Genomic DNA, 14760 nt, shown 5'->3' with positions numbered 1-14760 from the left:
AAACAATAGGACACAAGAAATTATCAAAACAAGGCAGGAGTTAAACCAAATAGAAATCAAAAAAAAAAAAAAAAAACTATACACAAAATCAACCAATCAAAAAGCTGGTTTCTTGAGAAGATAAATAAAATACACAACCCATGACCCGACTGACAAAGAAAAAACAAGGGAAAACGAGAATTAGCAGCATCAAAGATGAAGAAGGTAACATAACAACAAACACTACAACCATTAAGAAAATAATTAGAAATTACTACAAAGAACTGTACTCCAACATATCAGAAGACCACCAAGAAATGGAAAAGTTCTTAGACTCCCACCACCTACCAAAACTTAGCCCAGAGGCAACAAAAGACCTGAACAAACTTATAACTAACCCCAATCCTCTACAAACTCTTCAAAACAATACAAAAGGAAGCAACCCTTCCAAACTCATTCTATGAAGCCAATATCACTTTAATCCCAAAACCGGATAGAGAATTAACAGAGAAGGAAAACTACAGACCAATCTCCCTGATGAACACTGATGCTAAGATTCTCAACAAAATCCTAGCCAATAGAATTCAAAAAAACATTGGACAGATCATTCATCCTGACCAAGTAGGATTAATCCCAGGAATGCAGGGAGGGTTCAACAGACGGAAATCCAAAAATCTGACACACCACATCCAAAAACTGAAGAACAAAAATCATATAATAGTATCAATAGATGTGGAAAAAGCTTTCGACAAAATCCAACACCACATTATGTTAAAAACCCTAACCAAGGTAGGCATAGGAGGAACAATCCACAACATAATCAAAGCAATATATGAAAAACCCAACGCCAGCATCATACTGAATGAAGAAAAGCTGGATCCATTCCCAATGAGATCTAACATAAGTCAAGGATGACCGCTATCACCACTGCTATTCAACATAGTCCTAGAGGTACTCACAGGGGCCATAAGACAAGAAAAAGAAATCAGAGGAATACAAATGGGAAATGAGGAAGTCAAGCTTTCACTATTCGCAGATGGCATGAACCTTTATATAGAAGAACTAAGAGACTCAATTCAGAGACTGCTAGAAATTATACGAGAGTATGGTAGAGTGACAGGCTACAAAATTAATAAACAGAAATCAACAGCCATAGTGTATGCAAACAGCCCCAAGATGGAAAAAGATCGAACCAGCAAGGTACCATTCAAAATAACAGAGAAGAGGGGCCCGGCGGCGTGGCCTAGCGGCTAAAGTCCTCGCCTTGAAAGCACCGGGATCCCATATGGGCGCTGGTTGTAATCCCGGCAGCTCCACTTCCCATCCAGCTCCCTGCTTGTGGCCTGGGAAAGCAGCTGAGGACGACCCAAAGCTTTGGGACACTGCACCCACTTGAGAGACCCAGAAGAGGTTCCTGGTTCCCGGCTTCAGATCGGCATGCACCGGCCCGTTGCGGCTCACTTGGGGAGTGAAACATCAGATGGAAGATCTTCCTCTCTGTCTCTCCTCCTCTCTGTATATCCGGCTTTCCAATAATAATAAATCTTTAAAAAAAAAAAAAAAAACAGAGAAGAGTATGAAGTATCTAGGAATAAACCTAACCAAAAATGAAGGAGACCTCTTTGAAGAAAACTACAAAATACTTTAAAAAGAAATTGAGCAAGACCTCAAAAGATGGAGTAACATCCCATGCTCCTGGATAGGTAAAATCAATATCGTCAAAATGTCCATACTACCAAAAGCAATATATACATTCAACGCAATCCCAATCAAAGTACCCAAAACATTCTTCACAAAACTGGAAACAATGATCCAAAGGCTCATCTGGAAACCACAAAAAACCATGAATAGCTAGAACCATCCTGAAGAATAGGAAGTTAACAGGGGGAATCACAGTCCCGGATCTCTGGACATACTATAGGGCAGTGGTTATCAAAACAGCTTGGTTCTGGCACAAAGATAGAGAGGAGGATCAATGGAGCAGAATAGAAACAACAGAAGGGAACCCACACAGATACAACCAAATAATCTTTGACAAAAAGATAGACAACAATCCAGGCATTTAGGAAGGTCTCTTCAATAAAAGCTGTTGGGACAACTGGTTGATAGACTGCAGAAACAAAAAGATAGACCCACATCTCTCACCATACACTAAGATCAAATCTAAATGGACAAAAGACCTAAACCTATATCCAGAAACCTTCAAACTTTTGGAAGAAAATGTTGGAAACACCCTGCAAGATCTAGGAGTAGGCCCTAACTTTCTGGAAAAAAAAAAAAAAAAACAAAACATGAAAAGCAATAGCAATCAAGCCCAAAATAAACAAATGAGACTACACCAAACTAAGAAGTTTCTGTACTGCAAAGGAAACAATCAACAAAGTAAAAAAGCAACCCACAGAATGGGAGAAGATCTTTGTGCACTACATAGGTGATAGAGGGCTAATCTCCAGAATATACAACGAACTCCAGAGCAACCAAAACACCAAAACAAACAAGCCACTCAAGAAATGGGCACAGGAAATGGGCAGACATTTCACAAAGGAACAAACCCAAATGGCAAATAAACACATGAAAAAATGCTCAAGTTCCCTGGCAATAAGGGAAATCCAAATTAAAACATCAATGAGGTACCACCTAATGCCAGTAAGGATGGTTCACATACAAAAATACACCAACAACACTTGCTGGCGAGGATGTGGGGAAAAGGGAACCCTACTCCACTGTTGGTGGGGCTGCAGATTAGTACAGCCTCTATGGAAATCAGTATGGAGAATGCTCAAACAACTCAAAATCTGCATACCATATGATCCAGCAATAGCACTCTTAGGAATATATCCAAAACACCTGTTACACGAGAAACCAACATGCACCCCTATGTTCATAGCAGCACAATCAATAATTGCAAAAACCTGGAAGCAACCAAAATGCCCACCAACAGAAGACTGGATAAGAAAGCTATGGTTCATCTACTCCATGGAATACTACTCAGCTATTTAAAAAACAAAACAAAACAAAACAAAACGAAGTGCAGTTTTTTGTGGCCAAATGGGCCCATCTGGAATCCATTATGCTAAGGGAAATCAGCCAATCCCAAAAGGTTAGATACCACATGTTTGCCTTACTTAAGATGAAATGATGTCAATATGAAAAATAGTACATGTAAACTGTAATATTATTCCAACACCAAACAGCCTGTAGCTCATGCAATAAGATATTGTGGTGCAACCAATGAACGTACAGCCAATGTGAGTCAGACTGCTCATGATCTACATCAAAGAATTATAAAACCCAATATACTCTTAAGACCCTAAGCTACTCGGAAAGGGGGTGGTAGAGCAGAGAAATCTTCCACCCCCTTAGTAGGAGGGAGGAACAAGTGAAATATAGCCTATCAGGAACATAACAGGTAACCCATAGACAACAAACTCGAATCAGTATTAGACAACAGTAACACTACAAAGACATAGGGGGAATCAAGAGCGATCCTGACAACCTCTTAACAGGAGGTCATGTGCACAGAGCACGGGAGTCCCCAGAGTGGAGCAGGTTGACAGGAAGCAGCTTGTATCCCAATCCTGGAGACTCCCGGATCCTCACCAAGGACTATCAGTATGGGCACCAAGGACTACATCCCAACTGCCAAGGAGACCACGGGAAATTGGAGTGCCTTCGGAGGCCAAGAACTTTGAGGTCACCCAGCCCCGTTTGGATCTACCACATGGGATGGAAAAAGCCAAAATCCTTCCTTGCAGGATCCAAGGTCATCAGAGCAACAGCCAGCAGCCCTGAGCAGTCTGCAGAAACAGAACAGTAAGCTTCCTTCGGGACTAGCGAGAGGAGCTTTCTCTGGTTCTTACTTAGTTCCAACTTTGGATCATCACCCTGTCTTGCAATGACCATCAGGGTCGCTCCGGAGCCCACCACCCCAAAACACACATACACACACACACACACACACACACACACACACACAAATTAGAATAGAGAACACGGAAAGCTGGGAACCAGACAGGAAACGGTCAGCGTGGACACACACACCTTACTAGGTAGGACACAAAGATTAGTTACTTCTCACTAAGGTATTGAAGATTTCTCTGCACACCCCTCCTAAAACTGTTCTGCACTTCAACTGTTGATATATGCCTTGTTACCGTTATAAGCCAGTTTAGACTATCCTAAAATTTGCCTGGTTCAGTAAAATTATGCTTCAACACTATAAACTGCTAAATACTAAAACGAAAATAGACATGAGACAGCTGAATAGTACCCTATAGCCATTTTAAGGTGTACAGAAGCTGACTGTATATAAACTAAATTGAAATGTCAATGAAGTAGTCACAGGATGTGGTTAAGAACTTGCATTTTTTTCTAACATATTGATTACTCAATACCATGTCAATTAATTCCATAATGTTGTAAATTGTTGTTGCTTTTGTGTTGTGGCTTTTAATTGATCTGGATGATATTCTGCCAGCTCTGCCTTCAGACCAGAGATGGTTTCCCCAAGAAGCCGTTGAATTTGTCTGCACAATAAGATGCTGGACTCTATACATAGTATATGCTTGCAATGAAAGACTCTTGACTGAATTTGAACTGTAATACTACAACAAGGTGGAGGAATCCACCATGGGGGGAGGGTTTGGGGAGAGGTGGGGGGAATCCCAGAGCCTATGAAACTGTGTCACATTATGCAATGTAATTAATAAAAAAAAAAAGACTCCACTAAGACTATTGGAACTTATGAGTCTGGAAAGAAGCAGATTATACAGAATCAACACACAAATATCAATAGCCTTTTTATATACAAACAATGTCATGGCTAAGAAAAATTTTATAAGTCCCATTCACAATAGCTACAAAAAAGTCTAAGACTTTTTAATAAATTTAAGAATATAAAAGATTTAGGCAATGAAAGTTATAAAACATTAAAGAAAGAAATACAAGATGTAGAAAAAAAGGAAAAATCTTTCCTGTTTGTGGACTGAAAGAATTAATATAATCAAAATGTATATATATTGACCAAAGCAATTTGCAGATTCAGTGCAAACACAATCAAAATATCAACATTCTTCTCACATGTATAAACTCATGCTAAAACTCACATGAAAATACCAGACATTCCAAATAGCTAAAGCAATTTTAAACAATTAAAAAAAAAAAAACGAAAGAAAAAAGATAAAGCCCAGAGCCCTGCTCCATATCCTAGCAGCTAAAGTCCTCGCCCTGAATGTTCCGGGATCCCATATAGGCACCACTTCTAATCCCGGCAACCCCGCTTTCCATCCAGCTCCCTGCTTGTGGCCTGGGAAGGCAGTTCAGGATGGTCCAAAGCTTTGGGACCCTGCACTTGCATGGGAGACCCAGAAGAAGCTCCTGACTCTTGGTTTTGGATTGGCTGAGCTCCAACCATTGCAGCCACTTGGGGAGTGAACCATCGGAGGGAAGATTTTCCTACCTGTATCTCTACCTTTCCAGTAAAAATAAATAAACCTTAAAAAAAAAAGAAAAAAAATAGGTAAAGGACACCAACAGATAATTTTTAAAGAACAGAATACAAACAGCCAACATATAAAAAATGTTCAGAATCACTACCTCCAGGGAAACACATGAAAACCACAAGGAGATTTCACCTCACCCAGTTATAATGGTTACCATCTGCAAATCAAAAAAAAAACAACAACAACAACAATACATGCAGATGAGAATGTGGGGGAAGAAAGCATACTGAGCCACTGTTGCTGGCAATGTGAACTAGCACAGCCATTAGGGAAGACTGTTCAGAGATTCCTCAGAGATGTGAAAATAGACCTGGTATATGACCAGCCATCCCACTCCTTGGAATTTGCCCAAAAGAAATGTAAACAACATATGGAAAAGTTATTGCTACACTGATTACTGCAGCTAAATTCACAATAATTAAGATAATGAATGAATCCAGATGTCCATGTATAAAGAAAATGTGAGATATATACACTCTGCCTTACTACCCAGCTATAAAAAATAAAATCCTGCCTTTTGCAACAAAATTGATATAACAGGAAATCATTATGTTGAGATTAATCTGTCTCAAAACCAAAAATATTATACATTTTGTCTGATATGTGACAGTTAAGATAGAATACAAAATGATGAAAGGGGCGGACACTTCCTGATATGGTCATCGTTTCAGCCCTTGCTTGCACTCCTGTGCAACTGTGACCTTCCTGCTCTTTACCTGCTGAATACTACAGTTAGTTGGTGAACTCGGCCTGTGAACATAGAGTGGATTAAAATTATGTCTTTGCTAAAACTGACAGAGTATAAAGGGTAGAGAGGCAATGTAAGTGTGCTTCTTCTTGGAACAAAATCCCTGGGATTCATGAAATGTGTCTTCATTAATAACAAAAAGATAAAAGAAAAAACTTTTTGTTCATTAAAGTAAATATACCTCAGTAGCAGATGGTTCTCTTGATAAAATGATGGGTTCTTCATATATTTTCCTATAAGATGTCAAAGAGCCTAATATTCCTGGATTTACAAAATCAATCAGAGCAAAAAATTCCTGTAGATCATTCTGAACTGGAGTACCTACAGATAAAAGTGATGAAAAGGTAAAATTTGTATGTTAAAATCATAGATGTTTATTAAAATTTGCATTCTCTTCTCTCAGAGGAATAAATAAAAGCACATTCCCTAAACAGTGAAGGAACGTCCACATTAAGTTTTTTAAAAGTTAATAGGAATCAGCAAAGTGGCACAGCTGGCTAAATTCTCTGCCTGCGGCACTGGCATTGTATGTGGGCATCGGTTGAGTCTCGGCTGCCCCATTTATCATCCAGCTCCTCATTGACGGCCTGGTAAGGCAGCACAGGATGGCTCAATACCAACATTTCATTTGATTATTATATAGTCATTGAGCATCTATAATAAACACAGTACTGCATATGTACTCACATACAATGTCGTATTTTGATAATAAGTAAGGAACAAAACTTGCCACTAAAAAATTAAATAATTCATTCAGACAATTCTAAAAAGATAGAAATCAATCACTAATACCTCTGCATGAAACTCAGGGCTAATTTTCACCTAAATTCATAGTTCAGTGAGTGACACTGATAATGATATTTAAATAAGCTAAGAGTAACAAATAAGGCTATAGGGAACAGTGATAATCACTCAAAGAAAAGCACCTCACTCATCACTTAAGTAACTTTAACTATGATTTTCGAATAAATATTTCTTAAAATCAATTCAAGTTATAGTAACCTGTGATCCTAAATTCAAAGCAACATAACCTGCAGTAACAAAAAATGTAAATAACCAGATGCCTGTGCAAAAAAGAATGGGTTAAAGGAACTATGGTACTACTCTATGGAAATGTGCTGTTCTGTGGAATACTACTCAACCATTAAAAAGAATGAAATTCTACCATTTACAACAAAATGTTCCCAACTAGAGACCATTATGCTCAGTGAAATAAGTCAATCCCAAAAGGACAGATATCATATGTTCTCTCTGGTATTAGGCAATCTTCATGCAAATCACAAGATCAACAGATACACAGGTAAATATATATATATGTGTGTGTGTGTGTGTGTGTGTGTGAATATATACATATATATATTCACCTAGAGGAACCATATAATGGAGACTACCATACTGAGAAGTGAAGATACATTGCAATGTGCATTTCTTCTCCCAAATAAAAGGACTTCCAATGAAACTGTTGAATATATCTTGACAACAGGATGCTGGACTTCTGTCACTGTCATGATATGCTGAAATAGCACAATGATGAAGTTGTGATGTTGCTGAAGGACCACACTACAGCTGGGGAGGGTAGATGGGGCAGGCAGAAGGAGAAATCCCTGAGCCTATGGAACTACATCATGAAAAATAAAAATTTAGCCAATGGAGACTCAGAGGCAGACTATGACAGTCAATCAACCTCAAAAGATTTCCTTATCCGTGGAATGGTGATATCAGCAGCATCTCAGAACTATCGAAAACACATGAACAGAAACCCCCAGAAAATACTCCACAATGGGGAACTTGGATAAGATCGAGTGGCAGTTCCCCAATCCCTGTGGTAATGCAGTGGCTGGGAAGCTGGGCATGGAATTCCTCTTGTATCCCCTTTTCCCCCATATATGGGAAGAAGAGAAAAATGTGTAAAAAAGGGTCTCACCCACTACCCCTGATTTTCGACCCTTCCCACCCTGATCAACTATGTAAAACAGTATCACTAATAAAAGAAAAATTTAAAACAAAAAATCAACTTAGAAACTGTTATTTTAACCCCACACAAATTGAGAGTATTTATTTGAGAGATCTAAGAGAGCAATAGAAACAGACTCCCTGTGGTGATTAGCTCCCCCAGGTGTCGCCATGACAATGCTGGGCTGGAGCCAAAGCCAGGGACAAGGAACTTAATCCTGGTCTCTCACTCTGGTGCCAGGAACCCAATTGCTTGAGTAATCACTGCTGCTTCCTAAGTTACAGTCATGAGCCAGAGCAAGTTAGCCAACCCAAGGATTCCAACACAAAACACAGGCCTCTTAACCACCAGGTTAAATGGTCATTCCAGACTATGAGTTATTTAACAATGGTACCCTTCCTAGCCCAGCTCAATGACAACAAAGAGGGGTGGGGGGCACACTTCTATCTACCTTAACAATGTAGAAAAGAGAAACAAATTTTAACTTCAAAGAGAACTCTGCCATGTGTAAATGATATATGGAAGACAAAATGACTGAAGAGATCAAGATACTGCAAGAAAAATCATTCCTTCCCATTCCTTCTGGAACACTTGTAGATGACATGAAAACAGGAGCTTTGAGTAGAACTCTCATCACCACTGTCTTCCTTCTGCTGCTGCCAGAATGGCCAAACAGCAGAGGTCACAAAGAGCAAGGTGAAGTGCAGAAGGAAGCTACACTGAGCTACTCACACACAACTCTAGCCTAGACTGCAAACAAAATGGAATGGACAGAAAATTATTCTTACAATTACAAATGGTTTATCCCATGTAACATATACACATAAAAATAACTGACAGTGACATTAAACACCAGACAGTCTTCCAGGAACTTCACATAGATTAAGTCCTTTGCACAAAGAAGCTAACCAACTTATGCAAAGTTGCAAAAGTGTAACCACAATTGGCAATCATACACATGGAGTCTAATTCTAACTCCTGGTCTCATCTCCTATGTTCTGCACCATAACACCATTGTGTTCATACTTTCTCCAAAACCTATGTGGCAGAAAACCACACAGAGATCTAAATATTCAAAGCCCCACCCAGACTCAGTCAATTAGCTCAGGCTTTATTTCCTAGCAGCCCAATATCTGAAGGTTAATAATCGTAAGTTTTATTTGTTTGTAATGAAAAAGTTCAATCTTTTCTTCCACAAAGTGAATACTGACCGGTTAAGATTATTCTTTTCTCACAAGACAGGCTAAGGAGGGCTGCAGTCGTCTTAATGGCACTATTCTTCAAACGGTGTCCCTCATCACAGATTAGAAGATCAAATTTTATATTCTTAATTTGATCCAAAGAACGAAGTAACATTTCGTAACTGATTACAAGGACAGAATAGACCAGATATCTGGTAAATTCTTCAACCTTGTGGTCCTGAAAAGAGAAGGTATTTAACTAAACAAGGGCAGAAACTAAATGAAATCAAACAAACGCAGCATATTCCGGACAATCACGTAACAAATTAGAACATGTTAACTCTGCTTTAGCTCAGATTACTGTAGGAGAGTTATCATCATGGTCTGAGATCAGGATGCCAGCATTGCCGGGTTCTGGAGAGAATCTCGTCCAGGTTTGCACAGGGACACACCTTGCTATAGTCCCATGTGGAGGAAAGAGCAGGCCCTGCTGTCTCTCTCTTCTTATAACAGCCCCAATCACATCACTGGGCTCCATCCTCATGATCTAATATAAACCTATGTACTTCCTCAAATCCCCACTTTTCAATACCATTATATGAGAATTAGGGCTTTAACATAAATTCTGGGAAAATAAAAATAGTTGGCCTATCATAACTCAAAATCAACATGTAAGCCAAGACCCCAATTTTTGCAAAGCAGCTGGGAATTGCCTAAACTGTGAAATCCACAAACAGTAAAATCTAGGGAGTCAATACTGTGGCTCAACAAGCCAATCTTTTGCTTGCAGCACTGGTACCCCATATGGACACTGGTTGGTGCCCTGGCTGTCTCACTTCCCATACAGCTCTGTGCTTATGGACTGAGGAAGCAGTGGAGGATGGCTCAAGTGCTTTGGGACCCTGGATACACTCGAGAGAACGACATGAAGCTCCTGGCTCCTGGCTTCAGACTGGCTCAACTACAGCTAGTGTGACCATTTGGGGAGTGAACTGGTGAATGAAATCTCTCTTTCCTCTCAGTAAATCTGCCTTTCAAATTAATCGATTTAATTAATTAATTAATCAAATTAATTAATTGATTCAATTAATCAAATTAATCAATCAAAAATTAATCCGTTGATTTAAAAAAGCAGACTCTAGAACAAGCTAAGGTGTCACTTACGATGTCTGGCATCCCAATCAGAGGGCTGGCTCAAGCCAAGTCTCTTGCATTTCCAATCCAACTTCCTGCTTACGAGCCTTGGAAAGCAGCAGCTGATGGCTGCAGTGCCTGAATCCCTGCACTTACACAGGAGGCCCACAGGGAGCTCCTGCTCCTGCTTTTGGCCTGGCACCATCCCAGCCTTTACAGCTATTGAGGGACTGGATCAGCACAAGGAAGATCTCTTTTTCTGTTTCTCCCTTTCAAATAAATAAATCATTTTAAAAATAAAAAAGGAACTGAATTACTGATTTTGAAAGCTAAAGGTTTAAAGCACAACTAAGCTCTACTCGAGAACAACCACCTTACTATCACTGCTGACGCCAACCTTCTCTATCAAACATGTTTACGGTTTTCATCAAAATTGTGTAATGTTGAACTAAAGTTTCTAAGACAAATTAATTTTTTCTGGAAGGTATTAATAAGAAAGGGATTACTCTGAGTTCCATTAGCCTCCATAAGTTTCCATACTATTTTGTTCACTTGAAGCTTGACAGAAACAGATAATTGACTTTTACTAGAATCCTTTCAAAAGTTCATTTTCTTGGAGAGTTAATATCAGCTACTTCTTCTGACTCCAGCTGACAGTGTCTTTTGATGGTCCAACATGAATGTGGGCTTTTAAAATTGTCCATTTTAGTTTCATTTTGATATAGTCATCCCCACAACATGGTTTAATAATTCCATGCACTTTTTAAAAAATTATTTATTTATTTTTTTAAATCGGAAGGTCAGATATATAGAGAAGAGACAGAGAGGAAAATCTTCCATCCACTGACTCACAACCCAAGCAACTGCAACAGCCGGAGCTGCGCCTATCCAAAGCCAGGAGCCGAGAGCCTCTTCCAGGTCTCCCAAGTGGGTGCAGGGTACCAAGGCCTTGGGCCCTCCTCACTGCTTTCCCAGGCCACAAGCAGGGAGCTGGATGGGAAGCGGGGCCATTGGAATAAGAACCAGCATCCACATGGGATCCCAGTGCATGCAAGGTGAGGACTTTAGCCATGAGGCTACTGTGTCAGGCCCCAATCCCACACAATTCTTCCTTATGATTACTGAGCCCTATGACCTATTCCCTCAATCTCAACTATAAATACCAATAAGTGCTAGCACTGTTCAAAAACAAACTTGATTAAGGTTAAGCTCTTAAGTCTCTTACCTGGTCAACAGCAAATATTTTGATCCTTTCACTTCCCAGCCACTTTTGAAATTCTTTCTTCCAGTTATTTACTAGGCTTCCAGGTGTGACAATTAGTGTCTTCTTTATGACTGGCTTGCCTCCATAGGGCCCCTGACACTGAAGGGTCCAGATGAGAGAAATGCATTGCAGCGTTTTCCCCAAACCCATTTCATCAGCAAGAATAGCTCCACATCTGCCATTCATTCTGTTGGAAATAATTGTACTTCCCTTAATATAGCTAGAAAATATTTTATGCCCAGACAATAATTAAAATCAGAAAATGACATTCTGTAACTATGACAATGACGTCACATCATTTCACTCAGGTGCGTATAAGACATCTCTTTGAATAATTATATCCAACATATATTGTATAATTATACCCATCACTTATTGCCAACTAAATTACCAAAATGTAAATCTGAAATCAGAGGGCTGAATATGAATTATCCATTACTGTGTGATACATACACAAATTCAGAAACTAGAAGTAAGTTTCAATTTCATATCTACATTGGGGTAATTTAACCATGCTTCTCATCACTAATAGTTGAGTAATTTTTATCAGTACCAGACATTAAAACAGTTCAGAACATAATGTAACATTAAAAAATAACAAGTACTGAGTCTTCAATAGAGACTGCTAGAATCTATACAAGAGTTTGGTAGAGTGGCAGGCTACAAAATTAATAAACAGAAATCAACAGCCATAGTGTATGCAAACAGCCCCAAGATGGAAAAAGATCGAACCAGCAAGGTACCATTCAAAATAACAGAGAAGAGTATGAATTATCTAGGAATAAATCTAACCAAAAATGAAGGAGACCTCTTTGAAGAAAACTACAAAATACTTTAAAAAGAAATTGAGCAAGACCTCAAAAGATGGAGTAACATCCCATGCTCCTGGATAGGTAAAATCAGTATCATTAAAATGTCCATACTACCAAAAGCAATATATACATTCAACGCAATCCCAATCAAAGTACCCAAAACATTCTTCACAAAACTGGAAACAATGATCCAAAGGTTCATCTGGAAACACAAAAAACCATGAATAGCTAGAACCATCCTGAAGAATAGGAAGTTAACAGGGGGAATCACAGTCCCGGACCTCTGGACATACTATAGGGCAGTGGTTATCAAAACAGCCTGGTTCTGGCACAAAGATAGAGAGGAGGATCAATGGAGCAGAATAGAAACAACAGAAGGGAACCCACACAGATACAACCAAATAATCTTTGACAAAAAGACAGACAACAATCCAGGCATTTAGGAAGGTCTCTTCAATAAATGCTGTTGGGACAACTGGTTGATAGACTGCAGAAACAAAAAGATAGACCCACATCTCTCACCATACACTAAGATCAAATCTAAATGGACAAAAGACCTAAACCTATATCCAGAAACCTTCAAACTTTTGGAAGAAAATGTTGGAAACACCCTGCAAGATCTAGGAGTAGGCCCTAACTTTCTGGAAAAAAAAAAAAAAAAAAAAAAACATGAAAAGCAATAGCAATCAAGCCCAAAATAAACAAATGAGACTACACCAAACTAAGAAGTTTCTGTACTGCAAAGGAAACAATCAACAAAGTAAAAAAGCAACCCACAGAATGGGAGAAGATCTTTGCGCACTACATGGGTGATAGAGGGCTAATCTCCAGAATATACAAAGAGCTACAAAACAACCAAAATGTCAAAACAAACAAGCCACTCAAGAAATGGGCACGGGAAATGGGCAGACATTTCACAAAGGAACAAACCCAAATGGCAAATAAACACATGAAAAAATGCTCAAGTTCCCTGGCAATAAGGGAAATCCAAATTAAAACATCAATGAGGTACCACCTAATGCCAGTAAGGATGGCTCACATACAAAAATACACCAACAACACTTGCTGGCGAGGATGTGGGGAAAAGGGAACCCTACTCCACTGTTGGTGGGGCTGCAGATTAGTACAGCCTCTATGGAAATCAGTATGGAGAATGCTCAAACAACTCAAAATCTGCATACCATATAGCAATAGCACTCTTAGGAATATATCCAAAACACATGTTACACGAGAAACCAACATGCACCCCTATGTTCATAGCAGCACAATCAATAATTGCAAAAACCTGGAAGCAACCAAAATGCCCATCAACAGAAGACTGGATAAGAAAGCTATGGTTCATCTACTCCATGGAATACTACTCAGCTATTAAAAAAAAAAATGAAATGCAGTTTTTTGTGGCCAAATGGGCCCAACTAGAAACCATTATGCTAAGGGAAAACAGCCAATCCCAGAAGGTTAGATACCACATGTTTGCCTTACTTAAGATGAAATGATGTCAATATGAAAAATAGTACCTGTAAATTGTAATATTATTTCAATCTTAAACAGCCTATCTCACATGCAATAAGATTCTGTGACATAAGCAATGAACAAATAATCAATGTAAGTCTGACTGCTAATGATCCACATCAAAGAACTGTAAAACCTAAAATTAAAAAAAAAGTAGTACTGAGTCTTATGCCGCCACTGGCATGACAAGTAAAGCTGCTGCCTACAGCTCTGGCAACCTATGAGGGCAACAGTTCAAGTTCCGACTCCACTTCTGATCCAGCGACCTGATAATGGACATGTGAAAACAGAAGGTGGTTCAACTGCCTGAGTCACTGCCACCTACATGGGAGACCTGGGAGAAGCTTTTAGCGCCTACTTCCCATCAGCCCACCTCTGGCCACTGTGGCCATTTCATTTAGAGGGCGAATCAGTACATGGAAGTTCTCTGTCTCTTCCTCACTCTCTTCCAGTAACTATTCCTTTCAAACAAACAAACAAAAAGATCTATTCATGATACTCCAGCAGTAAATGACGTTCTTAACTGAAATGGCTTCCTTTACAATAAAAAAAAAAATATTAAAAATCAAATACTCAACTAATACATAAATCTAGCAAAAAAAAAAAAAATACAACCTGTTATCTTACAGACCTTCTAGCTTAACATAATTTAAAATTAAGTTTCATAGGGTGGCT

The 14760-nt window shown here is 39.1% G+C and overlaps 1 protein-coding gene across 2 annotated transcripts in view; it reads right to left on the bottom strand.

The window, feature by feature from the left end:
- Window positions 1-14760, bottom strand: part of RAD54B (RAD54 homolog B) — a 97942-nt gene that overhangs the window by 22165 nt on the left and 61017 nt on the right. For both annotated transcript variants that reach the window (XM_058668790.1, XM_058668791.1), the window contains exons 7-9: window positions 11723-11948; window positions 9394-9601; window positions 6410-6549 (exon numbers count right to left, since the gene is read on the bottom strand). In XM_058668790.1, the coding sequence (XP_058524773.1) occupies window positions 6410-6549; window positions 9394-9601; window positions 11723-11948 (574 nt within the window). The remainder of the gene's footprint in view (window positions 1-6409; window positions 6550-9393; window positions 9602-11722; window positions 11949-14760) is intronic.

This window comes from Ochotona princeps, chromosome 9 (genome assembly GCF_030435755.1).
Source record: "Ochotona princeps isolate mOchPri1 chromosome 9, mOchPri1.hap1, whole genome shotgun sequence".
Lineage (NCBI taxonomy): Eukaryota > Metazoa > Chordata > Mammalia > Lagomorpha > Ochotonidae > Ochotona > Ochotona princeps.
The sequence above is the reverse complement of the archived record's forward strand: the minus strand, read 5'-3'. Positions and strand labels throughout refer to the sequence as shown.